This window comes from Mastomys coucha, unplaced genomic scaffold (genome assembly GCF_008632895.1).
Source record: "Mastomys coucha isolate ucsf_1 unplaced genomic scaffold, UCSF_Mcou_1 pScaffold5, whole genome shotgun sequence".
Lineage (NCBI taxonomy): Eukaryota > Metazoa > Chordata > Mammalia > Rodentia > Muridae > Mastomys > Mastomys coucha.
Window position 1 is genome coordinate 42078204 of NW_022196911.1, and position 15114 is coordinate 42093317.

The 15114-nt window shown below is 39.7% G+C and overlaps 1 protein-coding gene across 5 annotated transcripts in view; it reads right to left on the bottom strand.

Moving 5' to 3' along the window:
* Positions 1-391: 391 nt before the first annotated feature.
* The window catches only part of Sgcd (sarcoglycan delta), a 973571-nt gene continuing 958848 nt past the window's right edge, over positions 392-15114 (bottom strand). For all 5 annotated transcript variants that reach the window (XM_031353950.1, XM_031353948.1, XM_031353949.1 and 2 more), the window contains 2 exons: positions 8078-8201; positions 392-6715 (listed from right to left, as the gene is read on the bottom strand). In XM_031353950.1, the coding sequence (XP_031209810.1) occupies positions 6542-6715; positions 8078-8201 (298 nt within the window). In that variant the 3' untranslated portion in view covers positions 392-6541. The remainder of the gene's footprint in view (positions 6716-8077; positions 8202-15114) is intronic.

A 15114-nucleotide genomic window follows, 5' to 3' on the forward strand; every position in this document is an offset into this window, starting at 1 on the left:
TTATATCTCCACTCCACATATCCTTACTTTACTATTGTATGCAACCTTGATAAGTAATTGCAGAAAATGGAGATGAAAAAATTTTGTAGCCTCATTTGTTCAAGAAGGTCTAGTCTAAAGCACTCCCACCAACTTGAAAACTAATATTGAAATGTTGGTGGCTCCTCAGGAGTGAGGCTCACATTCTGGTTTGGTCATTTTATAGATAGTTGAATTAGAATGTGTTTCTTAGCTTCTTGAAGTCACAGTGTTTTTATATCTGTGAATTAGAACCTTGTAGGGGGCTCAACTCCAATGTATGGAACTCATCGGCTGTATAGAAAGCATTTAGCACAGCACCTAGCGCACAGTTCAATGAGTCTTAGTATACAGTTCTGAAAATGATTAGAACATAGAGTCTAGTTCTTCCCATATTTTAGGGTAGGCTGTGGATCCAAGGAAACCTCTTGTTTTACACATGAGTTTTGAGGACATGACCCTTTTTGTGGTGACGTTTTATAGCTTTTCTGCTGTTCTGAAAACAACATCCTAGAGTCTCACAAGTCATGTTAACAGGAATACTAAACAATAATGTCTTCCCCATGGACCAATGTCATTTCCAAGTCCTCAGACAATCCACTGTTGTACCACTCAACTAAATGAACAGTCTAGTTTGGAGTCTCTTACTTTATGAAATCTAAGCTATCTTCTGCTCCCTGCAACACAAATGTAAACATGGACTTTGAAGAGACACTGGGTATGCAGGGTAGGTTTTTTTTAATATTACACATATGTTTCCTTTCCTATGTTCTCAGCAAGGACAGCTTTAAAATTGTCTATTTAGTGAGGAAGCAAAAGCCACACACTCTGCACTGAGGATGGCAACCCGCTGAGTGAGGCTTTTGGCTGAGGACTCTGGTGTCCTAGGAGGACAGGTGGGCTGGGACTTGAAAGCTGCTTCTTGCCTCCAGCAACTGTTCTTTTAGTCTATTCCAATTGTAACCTCAGAGCATGTCCTGATGCTGTCTGTGGCTGGGCTTGAAGAGCAGCAGTTGGCACTGCTGTTGCTATACACTTGCAACTTTTTATGGATGGGTCTGATGGCACCATTAATCCTGTGTTGTGACTTCACCCTCCCTACTGCATCAAAGGCTCACGACATTCTATCTTCCTCAAAAGAAGATACTGATTTCTTACTCCGTCCATTTCTACAAAAGCAAAACTGGGAGTCAGGGCGGAGGGTGTGGGGGAGGCATCCATGCGCGAGCATCGATGTCACCAAGGGATTTTCTTCTACACTTGTGCTCTAACTATACTCAGAAAGAGGACCTCCCATGAGAAATTATTTTCCCTTTGCCATTCAGACCTGCCTCGACAAATTTCAAGGACTCCATTATGAAGAAAGCTTTTAAGACTCTTCTGAATCGCATTGCTGTAGAAAGTGCCTAATGCCTATGGTGCATTGTGCTGGCTGGAGCAGCAGGCTGGTGGCTGCTTTATCACTTATCAGTGGTTTGGCTTTGTGAATGGGAAATTCAGAGGCAACTGTATAATTTTAAATTCCGATTACCCACAGAGGAAGAGATGCATCTGACATCCCAATGCAGTAAGTTTCAACTATTTTAATGGAAATATGTTGGAACTGGGGAAGCCTTCCTCCAAGGGAAAAAAATGATGAAAGACTGCAAGAGAGAGATATTTTATCTCTGAGATGAAAGACCTGTTTTCTAAGGTTGTTTCTTTCATTAGAACTGTCCCCTCACCTGCCTGCTACGGGTGCACCATGCCAATGTATCATTCAAGGAGCTGATTATCATCTTGTCTTTGTACCTAAGACTACCTAAGGTATGTGGTGTGGGGAGAGAGATCTGGTCTTGTTTACAACTTACATAAATAAGATTTTTTTTTCATTTTATTGATCCTTAAAAAAAAATTGGTGCTTAAAATGCAAATCAATTCAATGATTTGGCCCAAGCATTATGCTACCTTTTGTTTATAATAAATAAAATCAGGATACCCTCATTGCTCTGCCAACCTGATTCTCCTAATATATTCATATGGAAGGCAGAGGGCTTTCCTGTCACAATGTAGTTAAGGACCAAAAATGGTAGACATTCTCATTGAAACATATCCTGCCTCTCCAAGGTGAATATTCACATCCTCCAAGTTCCATTTATCATGATGCAGAGTTAGCATACCAAGTACAAAGGTAGTATCAGTGAAAGGGACAGATCTACAGTAGGACTCTGTCTTACTGCACAGAAGCAGAGAGGTATGTGAATATGAAACATGCCCCCACCCCACCCCTTTTTGTATTCCCTCCACTCCAAGGAGCAAAGAAAAGACCCAAATTCCTAAGAGCAAAAATAAACTGCTGTTCATCTGTTCACACCTAGAAATGGCTCTGTGGAAAGGATCTCAGTGGTTACTTATTCCTACATATATAAAGGTGTCCTTGTTTTTCATCCTTCCCATTATTCAGTACCTAATGTGAGGCTATAGGAATACTGGCTACACTGGAGATATAGGTAACAGAGGTCATATAAGGTCAAAACTATTCTCTGGAGGACCTAGGTGTGGAAGTCTCTCTGGCACATGGAAAGATACAGTCTTTTTGGGTGCAGATAGACTCAAGAATTTTTAGGAAAGAGACTGAATCAAGATCACTGTTCTTCGCTCACTTCTGGTCAAACATTAGTCACCTGAGAAACACCTATCAAAACTCCTCTGGAGAGAATGACAGCAATGGGAGCACATCTTGCTTGTTCACAAGCTTCTTTTCATTCCACTTCCTCCGTTACCCAAAGTCTTCTGATCTGCCTTCTCTTTTAGTCAAGTCCTTCTTCTTCAAATACTCATTCAAGTTTCATATTCTGAAGCCCCCAGGGAAACACAGGCTACTCCCTGTTACTGAGAAATCCACCTTCTGTTCCACTATGTGTAACCCATTCCATAAGTGACCTGTAGCTCAGGGGTCAGCAAATACTTTTTATGAAGGGCTATATAATCATAATGGTTTGCTGGCCATGCAATCAACTGTGTGGGGGGGGGGATAGAGTGACATGGCTCATATGTAAATGTTGCTGGCCATGGAATCAGGCTTGGTCTCCAATTCATAGTTTATTGATCCTTTCAATAGTGTCAACCCTCAAGCAATCTTTGGTCTATGGTTTGTAGATGTGCAATAACATTTATCTAGAGAGAGAATAATCCGAAGGAAGCTAAAAACCAATTCAACTCTGTTAGTGCTGTCCCTTAGTCACTTAACCATTATGGAGCCACACATCAAGTTTCTATCTAGACAGATGCCACCATGGAGCATTTCAAAACATCTGCCATCTTGAAGTAGTCCCTCCAAATGGAACTCTCATGATTTTCAGAATGGACTTGCCAAACAGAAGGAAGTAATAAATATATCTGGAGAATACATTTTGATTTGTAAAATGCTTTCTGAAGAATGGTAGCATACCAGTAGCATACCAGAAGAAGTTCTAGGGGGGCTGAAGATTTGTTTGAATCATGTTATTATAATGCTTAATAGACCCAGAAGTGTGATTGTCTAGAAGATACTATATATAAAGGCCAGAAAGACTAATTTTTTTCTAAAAAGTAGGGGTTAGCAGACATTAATATAAATGCTGGTTCCCTCCTCCCCCAACCCCACTCCAAGAATTCTGGTGAAAGTTTCTTTTGTGACTGTGAACAAATGTTCTTGTTGGAGAGCATTGGGTGGGCAGGTATAAGAAGTTCATTGACTAACAAAGGATTCATCTTACTAGTTTCTAGTCATAACTGGAATACATAATCTTATTCATGCCAGAGATCCTGTTTATTACTTGGGTAGACTGTGGTCCTTTAACATAATTGAAAGACAGAATTAAACACAATTTTGTATTATGTATTCCTCCAGAGATTCTTGATTTATATCCCTACCTGATATTATTTTTATTGTGTGTTTGTGTATGAATCAAGATCATGATTGCTTGATTTACTTGCTTGCTCTAGGGTTCAATTTGGCATGTGTGACCACAACAGTTTTTAATTGTCATAAAATCCATGAGGAGTATGACTTTTATGTCACAACTGATAAATAAAATCAAAAGAGGTTCAGGGGACATTGTGACTTCTTCTTATCCAGAGGTGACAGGTGTGAGATGCAAAGGCAGTTTGTCCATTTACACAAAAGAAAACACCCTTCTACTTGCCTCAAACAAACCTGTCTTCTTTATGAACCCAAGGGACTTCAGAGTTATTGTTTATTTGAATGATGTGGGATAGGTATTTCTAAGAGCTAAGAAGGGCTTTTTGTGACTTGAAATGATACCCGTGTGTGTGAAACATGTAGATCCTGGCAGAAAGGGACTACAGGATACTGGTAACATCAGTATCTAGTGACCCAAGGACTCTCACAGGATCCCCTTTTAGAGTTCCATACTGCAAATGGAATAATTTTAAGGATCTTGCCCCAAAATTGACCCACCCAGTGCCTCTATATAAGATATACAGAGAGGGTGAGGGGAGCTAGGCCTGGCCCAGAAGCCAGAAGTCCAAGTCATGAGTCAGGATAGGAAAGTTCCTTCTTTGTGACAATAAGCAACTGAGGAGTACATACCATGTGTACAAACCCCAGATGGATGCTTGCATGTCATATCAGAAATAGCAAACTTCTTTTTTGTCTCCTATAACAAACCATTCATCTTGTGAAGTAAGAAAAATTAAAACCTTGTGGCAAACAAAAACAAAAACAAAAACAAAAACAAATGCCATTCAGGCCTACAAATACAACTTCATTCAAAATTGTAGGGTCACTGCTTGTCTGTTGGCTTCAAGGATGTTCTAAACCAGTTACACCTCCATTCTGGGCTCTTCAGATCCTAAATGTGAAAACTGGTTTGTCTACCAGTTTCTCACGTCCAGTCATGACTAAACCATTTCCCTCTAACCACCCAAAATAAACTACAGGTAACAAGATAAATAGGATGTGCTTCTCCTTGCTGAGTGCATTGGCTTAAGGCATAGGCACATTTCCCCCTCTTTGAACAGAGATGGTATAATCCCCTGTCCCAGCACAAGAGCTGGCCAGGGTGACCCTGGGGCATGGTAATGAAGGTGGGGTGCTAAGAGGTAGATGATGGCGGGAATTAGAGAGCTATTTTCATATATGGGGAGTGGGTGCTGCTGAGCCCAGGGAACACAGTGATTCTGATGCAGACACATGACCCTGTTTATATTAACTTGCCATTAGCAATTCTGGCAGCATGTAGAGTCTTAGGTTTGTGACTCCTAGGGAAAATGCAACAGTGAGTTAAGGAATATGAATAGCCCAGCGCTGACAAAATATACAAGAGCAAAGTAAGAGAGATTGTGCAAGCCCTTGAAAATATGACATGTCTTTAAATGGCCCACTCATCTCAAGAAACTTGTGAGAATTAGCTAGCTTCCCTGTGGTTCTCTTACATTTTTATCTTAAAAGGACTTCTCCTGGGATCTGGAGCTCACTCTTTGGGATTTTGACTGATTTAATAATTTTGAGTCCATCTGTTGGATAAAGTCAGGAAGGAGAACCTAAAAGCTTGTGAGACTGTTTTCCCTTGGATGTTTCGCTCATCTTCTTTACCTGTAAGGCCATTGAGTGGTTTCTAGCCTAGAGAGGAGGAACCGGTCTCCTCTTCTATGGTGAAAGCTTTTATTTCAAAGCTCTTACTCATTGACTGTAGGAGAATATGTAAGTTTAAAGGAAGCTGAATAATAGAACTTGGGTGAGTGGATTAAGTTATTTCAGAACTCAATATGACCTACCCCTATTCATTTAGTCATACATCTATGTTGGCCTGCAAAGTAGCGTGGCCATTTTGAATTCTTATGGCTAATTTCTATAGTTTTACCTCACCCTTATGTTGAAGAGAAGAATGTGATCAGCTTGGCTAAAGCTAAGAAAGGGAAATCAAATATCTATGTTTTTAACATAGTCTCACTATATAGCCCAGGCTGGCCAACATCAACTCAACATCCTTGGTGTTGGGATTACAGATGGGTCTATATTTTCTTTTTGACCAGTATATCAGCACTTGAGAGTGACCTGAAGATTCCCGCCATCATTGCCTCTAATGACTTTACAAGAGAAGCTAGGTGATTTCCTGAACATATCAATGGATATTTTGTGGGTGCTCAATCCACTGTGTGATTTGAAATTGCCTGGGAAATGCTGGGCCTGAATGAATGCTTATATTCTGTCATGTGGGTGATGGGAATGGGGCAGAAAAATGACAGTGGATGATGTCGCAGGGTCACCCATGGTTCCTTTTGTACTGAAACCTCATTTTATACAGAGGATATATATATATTTATTTATATATATTTATATATATTTATATTCACCCACATACAACTACTCATACACACTCACATACACACACACACACACACACACACACACACACACACACACACACAAAAGGGCTTTGATAGGCTTTCTGTGTTCTAGTAAAAATAGCTGGCAGCCAGTGTCTCAAGCCAAAAAGGGCCTTTATGCTGCCGATAATTGTCCACTATGGATAGTCTTTCAAAGGCAGACACTTGTATTTATCTGACAAGTAGAACCAGTTCCTGCCTGGGACAGGAATAACCTCCCATTGGCGCAGACGCAGACCTCGAAGACCTTCTGCCTCGTTCCTGTGGGTGTGTAGGATCCACGAGGCAGTCTAGGTAGTTTGATTTTCGCAGCATCTAACTTAATCTAGAGAGAATAAATAGGAAAGAAAGAATCAGTCAGAGGCTGCTTTCTAAGCTTTCTAACTCAGAAAGCTGACTATTCCATTAAATTTAAGCCTTGAAAGTACCTACTATGTGCTGAGCCATGTTGACAGTGGAGATAAGACAGCCTCTAACCTCACCCAAGCCTATATTCTAGCAATATTTGATAGCAGCAGTTTTTAGAAGTGTAATATGCAGACTAAGAAGAGTGAGTCAAAAAAAAATGTAGGAATGACACATTAGTTTTCATTACTTCAGGACACTGCCTGTCCATGGCCAATATGAAGCTTCCAGAAGACAGTAGAATCTATGGTATTATCCATGATTTAAAAGGTTAGTGAATGGCCTTCTTGCTTTCTTTTTCTAATGGTGGCACTGATATCCAACAGAATACACTTTCAGAAATGCCATATATATGTATGATAAACTGTGGTGAAAGGTGTCATTAGGCTTTTGAGGATAACTGCCTTCTCTAGAGGTCAAATCTGCGCTGCCTAGATGAGGAACCTTCTGGCAGTTCGTGGCTATTTGAAGAGGCGATTGTTATGATGGGAGGCTCTATCAGACAAATTCTTTTAAAACAAAAAAAAGGAAATGTCTACCAAATATTTTTTTTTTAAATATTCACTGAGTGGCTATAATGATGCAGGGTGAGCCAGATGCCCTCTAAGTATGTAGGCAAGGCAGAATAGCATTTTATCTAAGAAAGTCAGGTTGTCACTTTATTTTCATTCTTAATTAACACAGTTAACCCATGAACACTTGAAAAGAGTCTCCTCATAATCTGCAGCCAGATCAGACTCCTGCCTCTAGGAGAACTTAGCTTATCTTGTCTATGAAATTACAAGTGGCATTTGTGTTCAAGGACCTGGTTGTGCTGGGGTGAGGAGCGTCAACAACATGTTCCTCTTTGGCCATCTACTTGGACCATCTTAGGTTCTGGTTCATTCTGACTTGGGTAGCACAAAGAGAACCCACGCATACAACATAAAATAATTTCATGTGTATTAAGTTCATTTCAGCCACATGGGTATGATATACAACTTAATTATGTGGGTGAATTAAATCTTATTTTAAGGCTGTGGGAAAGAGAGAATTTGGAAATGGTGTTCATTTTCACAGTCACATAATGTTGCACTTGTGATACATACACAGTATTGTCCCAGTACTTCACAAATAACTAATCATAACATTTGTACATTATGGGTTTAATTCATAATCATGATGTTCAGCCCTCTTATGGGATTCTTGGTTGATAGTAATATATCTCAGTGCTAACCAGCCTAGGGGAAAGGTAGGCCTTTGGTTGAGTGGACTCCCAGTTTCTGTCCTTCCCACTCCTTACCTCTCCATCCTTGGACTCCAGTCTCAGCTCACTTCTACAGGTGGCTTCCATGTTGCCAGCTTCTGCATTTATTTCTACTCCTTTTGGGGCTTCCATCACTAGAGATCGGGTTGGGGACTCCAACCTGAAACATAAGCAACAGATTAAAGATCATTTTTCCCTGCTTAGGCATTTTAAGAAGTTGAAGCTCAGGGCACTGAAGCAGCCACAGTACTTTACCTAATTTATCTAGATTTTTAGATGTCTGTATCGGAGTATAAGGGTTCTAGGCTTTGTTTTCTCTATATTTCCAAAGGTTGTAAGAAAGATATTCTAGGATCATGGCCTCATGTTATACTGAATTAATGATTTTATTTCCTTATTAGTAAAATTTACCAAATCCTTACTTGTATCTCTCCTCCCTTGTGATTATTGTTATTTTTTTTAAAAATTAAGAGGATTCTAGTACACAGCTTTCTAGAAAGTTTACACTGTGTCCTACAATCTGGATCTTTTGAAGGTACACAGTCAGACCAAAGTTAAGAAAACAGACATAGGCTGGAAAGATGGCTTAGTGGTTCAGAATGCTTGTTGCTTTTGCAGGTCTGAGGACCATGTCTTAGAACTCCACCGGGGTCTTTAATGCCCTCGATTATCCTCTATCATGTGCACATGCATGCACATACCTCCTCACCAGCTACCACATCCACGCATAGTTAAGAATAAAAATTATATCACAAGAAAACAGATCTAAGAGTCAGACTCTTATAATGAGGCCATGAGATGTCCCCTTTTTTATGCACATTAACATTATGGTTTAATTTGAAATCACTGTGCTTAAGAGATCTATAAATCAAAACTGCCTCTAACCTGTAAGCCCTACTTGATCAAGGACATATAACTTCCTTGAATGTGGTGGCCTTTGTTCATGTAAGAAAATGAGCTGTATGTCTTTACTACTGTAAACAAACTAACAGCACAGAATGTGTGCTTGATCATGTGCAAGCAGTGAATACGCCAGGATGTATGCTTGCCTCTGATTGCACGAGGCTAGGAAGTACCTAGCTTCGTGAGTTTTGCCTTTATAATCCCCTGATTAATGTAATTTGGTACCATAGTCTGAACATGAATGAGTCTTAGGAATGCACCTGGCCCAGTATCTATGGCCCGTGACTGTATTTAATAAAACCTCTTATTTATTAAATTTATTCATGGTCAATTTTTGAACATGTGAATTTCTAATTGACTGGGCAATTTCTGAATGATTTCAGACCCATAACATAGCTACAGGCCATTCTTTCTTCTTTCACTCTCTAAACTTTCTCAAAGCCTCAGTTTCTTTATCTATAAGATTCAAGTCAGGCCTGGCACATTAGAAATGTGACTTGGTCTAAAATAGTATGAATGTGAATGGGATATTACTTACCTGAAATTCTTGGAAACCAAATGTGTTTCAGATTTTGGAAATTTCTAGAGTTAAGTAGACCTTACTGCCTTACTAGGGCATTACTCATCTGAAAAACCCAAATGCTCCAAATTATGGCATCTTAGTGACACTCTAAAATTGTTTAGAGGTTTAGAGCACATTGAATCTTTTTAATTAGGGACAATGACCCTGTTCTGGAGTTGGCATTGTTATTATACCAGCAAAAATGAATTCTTGAGCCTAACCTTGTGATGTAGATTTAGAACAGACCAAGGGTTGCCTGGGTCTAGGAGGGTAATTAGTTGGGGGGCTATTTTGTGGAACTCTGATACCTATCTTGATTACAGTGCACTACTTATTCCATATCTCTATGCACTTTTGAAAATGCAAAAAAAGTGAGTCAATTTCACTGACTTTAGGAAAAATCAGCTTGGTCTATGCTAATTATAATGGCAAAACAGGGTATGGTATGCCTTTAAAAGTGTTTTTCTTTGTTTTTACCAAGTCACTTTAATGAGAAAAAGCCCAGTTATCCCCATGAATATTATGGATTTGAACAGCATTATGAGATAGGATTCATGAAGATTCTCTTACAGAGAGAGGAGCTCGGCTAAGAAGTGGGACCCAGCAGTGACTTTAGGACTGCCTTTCTCTTTCAGGTCAGTCTCTCTACTTAACTTTTCCAACTTTCTTATATTTTGAATCTGTGAAAATCAGCATCATCCTTTTTGCCCAATGCTGGCTGCCTGGTCTATTTCACTACTCCATCCATGGGCAGGGAAACCCCTTTAGTGCTTCAGGAAAAATGGCTACAAGGGCACACCAGCTACTGAGTTAGCATCACTGAGCAATCCCATCATGTCAAGAAAGGTACCAGGAGGGCTCCTCTGCCTTTCCTGTCCTCAGCTGCTTCTGGGAAGCAGCCTTATCCTTGAAGGTTTTCTATCAGAGCTACAAGAGAAGCAACAGGCCCACCATACTCCCACAGAAAATGCCTTCCTTTCTACATACTTAATTTATTCTTTCTCTACTGGTCTCACTCCTCTGTTGTGTGGCAACAATCCCTCCAACCCATAGTCTCTTCAAAAGATGTACACTAAGGTTGCCCAAGTCAGGTGTGTTTCTGCCTGTAATTATGCCTTACTTTACTTGCATAAGGCTTTTCTAATGACCTAAGAATAGTAACAGTGTAATGTAGATGGTATTCTACCACCACAAGAGAAAGTGATGTCCATTCAGGGCTACAAGCTTAGACTTTCATGTGACCCATGAGCTTGTCCTAGATCGTTCACTTCTGAGACAGGCAGATAGTTTGGGAGGATTTTCTCTTGTTTCTTTTTCTCCTATGCAGTCTGACTGACTTAGGCAGACATCTTTCCCCCAGGGAGGTTTCAAAGAGAAAGCTTCCATATTCTAAGGAGCTGTATCTGTCTGTGAAGTCCAGTAAGGCAAAGGGAACCCTCGAGACAAATGATAACAGAAGGTACAGCAGTCTGGGTTAGTGAGGAGTCGCTGACAAAAGAAAGGAAGTGTGTTAAAAGGCTGAGTTAACTTGTGACATAAGAGGAGGCAGAGATGGAAAAGAAAATGAAGCTAGCTCAAGATCTTTAGCCTGGGAATGATGTAAGACAGTAATGCCATAGATGAGCTGGGCAGGAATCAGTGTTAAAAGAGTGCAAAGACATGATGCAAGAAGAAAGGGATTCATATCAGTGGAGGCGAAGATGCAAGAAGACTCTAGACAATCTGCCTAACTCAGCCAGACTGAATAGCCAAAGAAGAGAAAATGATCCGAAGCTCTCTGCCTGTCTCAGAAGTGAGAGGAGATTAGAAAACCAGGGACAAGCTCATGGGTCAGATGAAAGGCTAAGCTTAGTAGCTCTGTATGGACATCACTTCCTCTTGTACTAGGAGAGAAACTTCATCCACAACACACTGATATGGACATGCCCATGAACGAGAGGGAGGAGCTAGCCCCATACATAGCTAAGTGATGCATATGTCACATTCTGCCAGGAGTCATACAGTATTTCTCACAGTTAAGTAGTTGACATTAGTGACACCAAATTCCATGTATGTTCAATATCTTATTTATTTATTTATTTATTTATTTATTTATTTTTTTAAATTTTTTTTAAAGATTTTTTATTTATTATATGTAAGTACACTGTAGCTGTCTTCAGACGCACCAGAAGAGGACGTCAGATCTCATTACAGGTGGTTGTGAGTCACCATGTGGTTGCTGGGATTTGAACTCTGGACCTTCAGAAGAGCAGTCAGTGCTCTAAACCCACTGAGCCATCTCGCCAGCCCTCTTTTTTATTTTTTATTAGATGTTTTCTTTATTTACAATATCTCCTTTCCCAGGTTCCCCTCCAAAATAAAATAAAATAAACAAAAACTAAAACAAACCCCTGTTGCCTCCCCCCTCCCCCTGCTTGCCACTACACCCTCTCCCACTTATTGGCCCTGGCATTCCCCTACACTGGGGCATAGAACCTTCATAGGGCCGAGGGCCTCTCCTCCTATTGATGACCAACTTGGCCATCCTCTGCTATACATATGCTTCTGGAGCCATTAGCCCACCATGTATACTCTTTAGTTGGTGTTTTAGTCCCTGGAAGCTCTGAGGGTACTAATTAGTTCATATTGTTTTTCGTCCTAAGGGGCTGCAAACCCTTTAGCTCCTTGGGTCCTTTCTCGAGCTCCTTCATTGGGGACCCTGTACTCAGTCCAGTGGATGGCTGTGAGCCTCTACTTCTGTATTAGTCGGGTACTGTCAGAGCCTCTCAGGAGACAGCTATATCAGGCTCTTGTCATCCAGCACTTGCTGGCATCCACAATAGTGTCTAGATTTGATGATTGAATATGGAAAAGATTCCCAGGTGGAGCAGTCTCTGAATTGTCCTTCCTTTAGTCTCTGCTCCGTAGTTCTTTATACATTGTACCTACCATTCTCAATGAATGAATCTGTGAAAAGCTGGAGGCGTGGTGAAAAGGAACTTGACAAAGAGAATAGGGGCACGCTTAGAGAACTTATTAGATGTGCCACAGCCATTTTAGGCATCAGAATTTACTTTATTCTTGTCTATTAGTTAAGGCCTCCCTAGTTACCAGAAAGGCTCTGAGGCAGACAAGTAAACTTAAATCTGAATGCTAGCCCTCCAGCCCTAGCCTGAAAAGTAAGTACCAACATGCTAAGAAGGGGAGCTGCTGAGAAAATGTCCCTATGTAAAAGATGATGTGACCATCTCTTGGGAGTAGAAGCAAGAAGGTACGCTACTGCCTGCTTCATAGCTCTTCCAGATGGCCTTTGTTATTCAGGATGATATTCTACAATTTAATCTCTTGTTTGACTTTGTGCTGAGAAAATCTCCTGCAAAAGCCCTTGTGAACCATGACAAGGAGTAACACCCTTAAAGTGAAACCCATCCATTTCTGTCCATAGACGGAGGACTAAAAAGTATCTGCTTATGTGGTATAAAAATGAAATGATGTGGGAATGCTGAGGACTCTGTTGGCCTTTGGAAATGAATGCTGCTACTGTTGAGAAAACAACAAAACAAAACAAAACAAAACAAAACAAAAACCTTCTAAAAAGAAACAGAAAAGCCAAGAATGGCCAGAAGGGGAGTCTAATGGGCCGAGCCAAGTCCTAAGGAATAATGTTCACAGTGGGCTTGTGGAAGTACAGGGTGCTGGCTGGGCTTAGTAACTGTTATTGGCATAGATCCAACACTTCTGGAGATGCTGCCTTAACACAGGCCCATACATTCACATGCTCATGGAGACTAATTAGGCAGCGAGTGACCTACCAGGAAGCTTTAAGCAAAAGGACAGCTCCAGTGTAACAGTAACTGAAGTGATGTTGGCTTGGATGAGAAGGAGGCAATGGAGATACAGTCTGGGGGGGGGGGCGGCTGCTTCTTTACTCTCTGCTACTCAGGCTTCTTATTTATTTTTCTGATCTTTGGGATCATTCAATTTGTATAAACATGTAAAATCTTTATAAAAATATAAGGAAGGCATAGAGACTGGCAAAGCATGGTGCCTTCATGCTCCCCACCTTTGTTAAAAATGAAGGGAAATGCTTATTTTTGTGGTACCCACAGCTCATCTTCTCCATTCCATTTATCTTTTTTCCCTTCTTATTCATGAAGATTATTAGGACCTTTGTGTTTATTTTTTCTTTCTCTTCTTCACAGCTACACATTTTCTTCTTTGATACATTGTTTTCTTGTACATGTTTTATCTTTTTTATCAAGAATAACCCTACTTACGTGTTTCCTTAGTAAATGTTGTTTGCTCCCACCATACTCTTGAGATTCACATATCTTATCACATAATTATCGTTCTTTCTGGTTCCCTGGTGTTACCATATGCTATGATTTACTTTTATATTATTTCATTAAACATCTGGTTCTAGACTTTTTTCTATAAATAGGCTTTTTTTTTGGTCTATTCACAGTTTTGGTCATGTCTCCTTGGTGAACATATTCAGAACACTCTTGCAGACAGAAGACTGGGCAGTCCTGGGAAAGGCATAGCTGTGGCCTATAAGAACACATCACACAGCTTTTCTAGAAGTGATTGCTGAACTTGACTTTTCCATCTCTAGCAATGAACGGAGTTCCAAATCTCTCTACTTTGGTGCTGATGTTTGGTAATGTGAAGTATACAAAGAAAATTGTGTTTTATAATTGATTTTTCTTAATTAGAGAGAGAGTCAAGCACCATTTCACATGTAAGCCATAGGAACCTTTTCTTCAGTGAAATTTTTGGTCTACTTTAATTTTCCCCCCAATTTTCTAGTGTGTCATCAAATATATATGTTGAAAAATTGTAGTTCTATATATTTTTCTTTTTCTTTGTGGTTTGTTCATTTGGTCTATGGATATCAGCATGCGTTTTCAGGTTTAGTGTAAACAAGCAGATTTGTGCCTTTTGTAACTCATTGGGGTAGTAGTTCCTACAGTGTGGTCATGACCTTCTAGATCATCTTCAAAAGTTACATAGTTTGCTTTTTCCCTGGGTCTGCAACTTGTCCATTACTGAGTTGTGTGAATGGGCTGAGGCTTGGTTTGGACTGATGCAGATTATTATGACAGCATTGTATGAGGAAAAACATCCAATGCTCTAACGTAAGTAATATTTTCATAGCCTTACTCCTCTCCTTTGAGGATTCTAGTCTTATTCATTATTTCATTTGTCTATTCCTGAAAATTACTAACAGTATGTTAACTAACTTATTAAGGGTTATAGTGTTAGTTACTGCTGATAAAAAAAATCTTGCTACCCGTATCTTCTTCAAAAATCCTTAATTCTTGGGTTTTCATGCAGCCTTGGATTTAAGTTTCACAAGGAAACATGGAATGATTTTGCTAACCTCTTTTTTTTTTTTAAACTTTTATGTATTATGGTGAAAAAAGTGACATGATTTCAATTTATCTGAATTTGTTAACATTTAAAAACATATTTTAATTAAATAGAATTGAATCACATTCTTGTTTCCCTTTTGTACCACCGCTCTTCCCATAGTCCCCCCTTTCAATACCTACAATATCTCTTTTGTCATATTCCTTAAAATTTATAAAATATTATAATAATAAAAATAAGTATTATAAAAATTGTT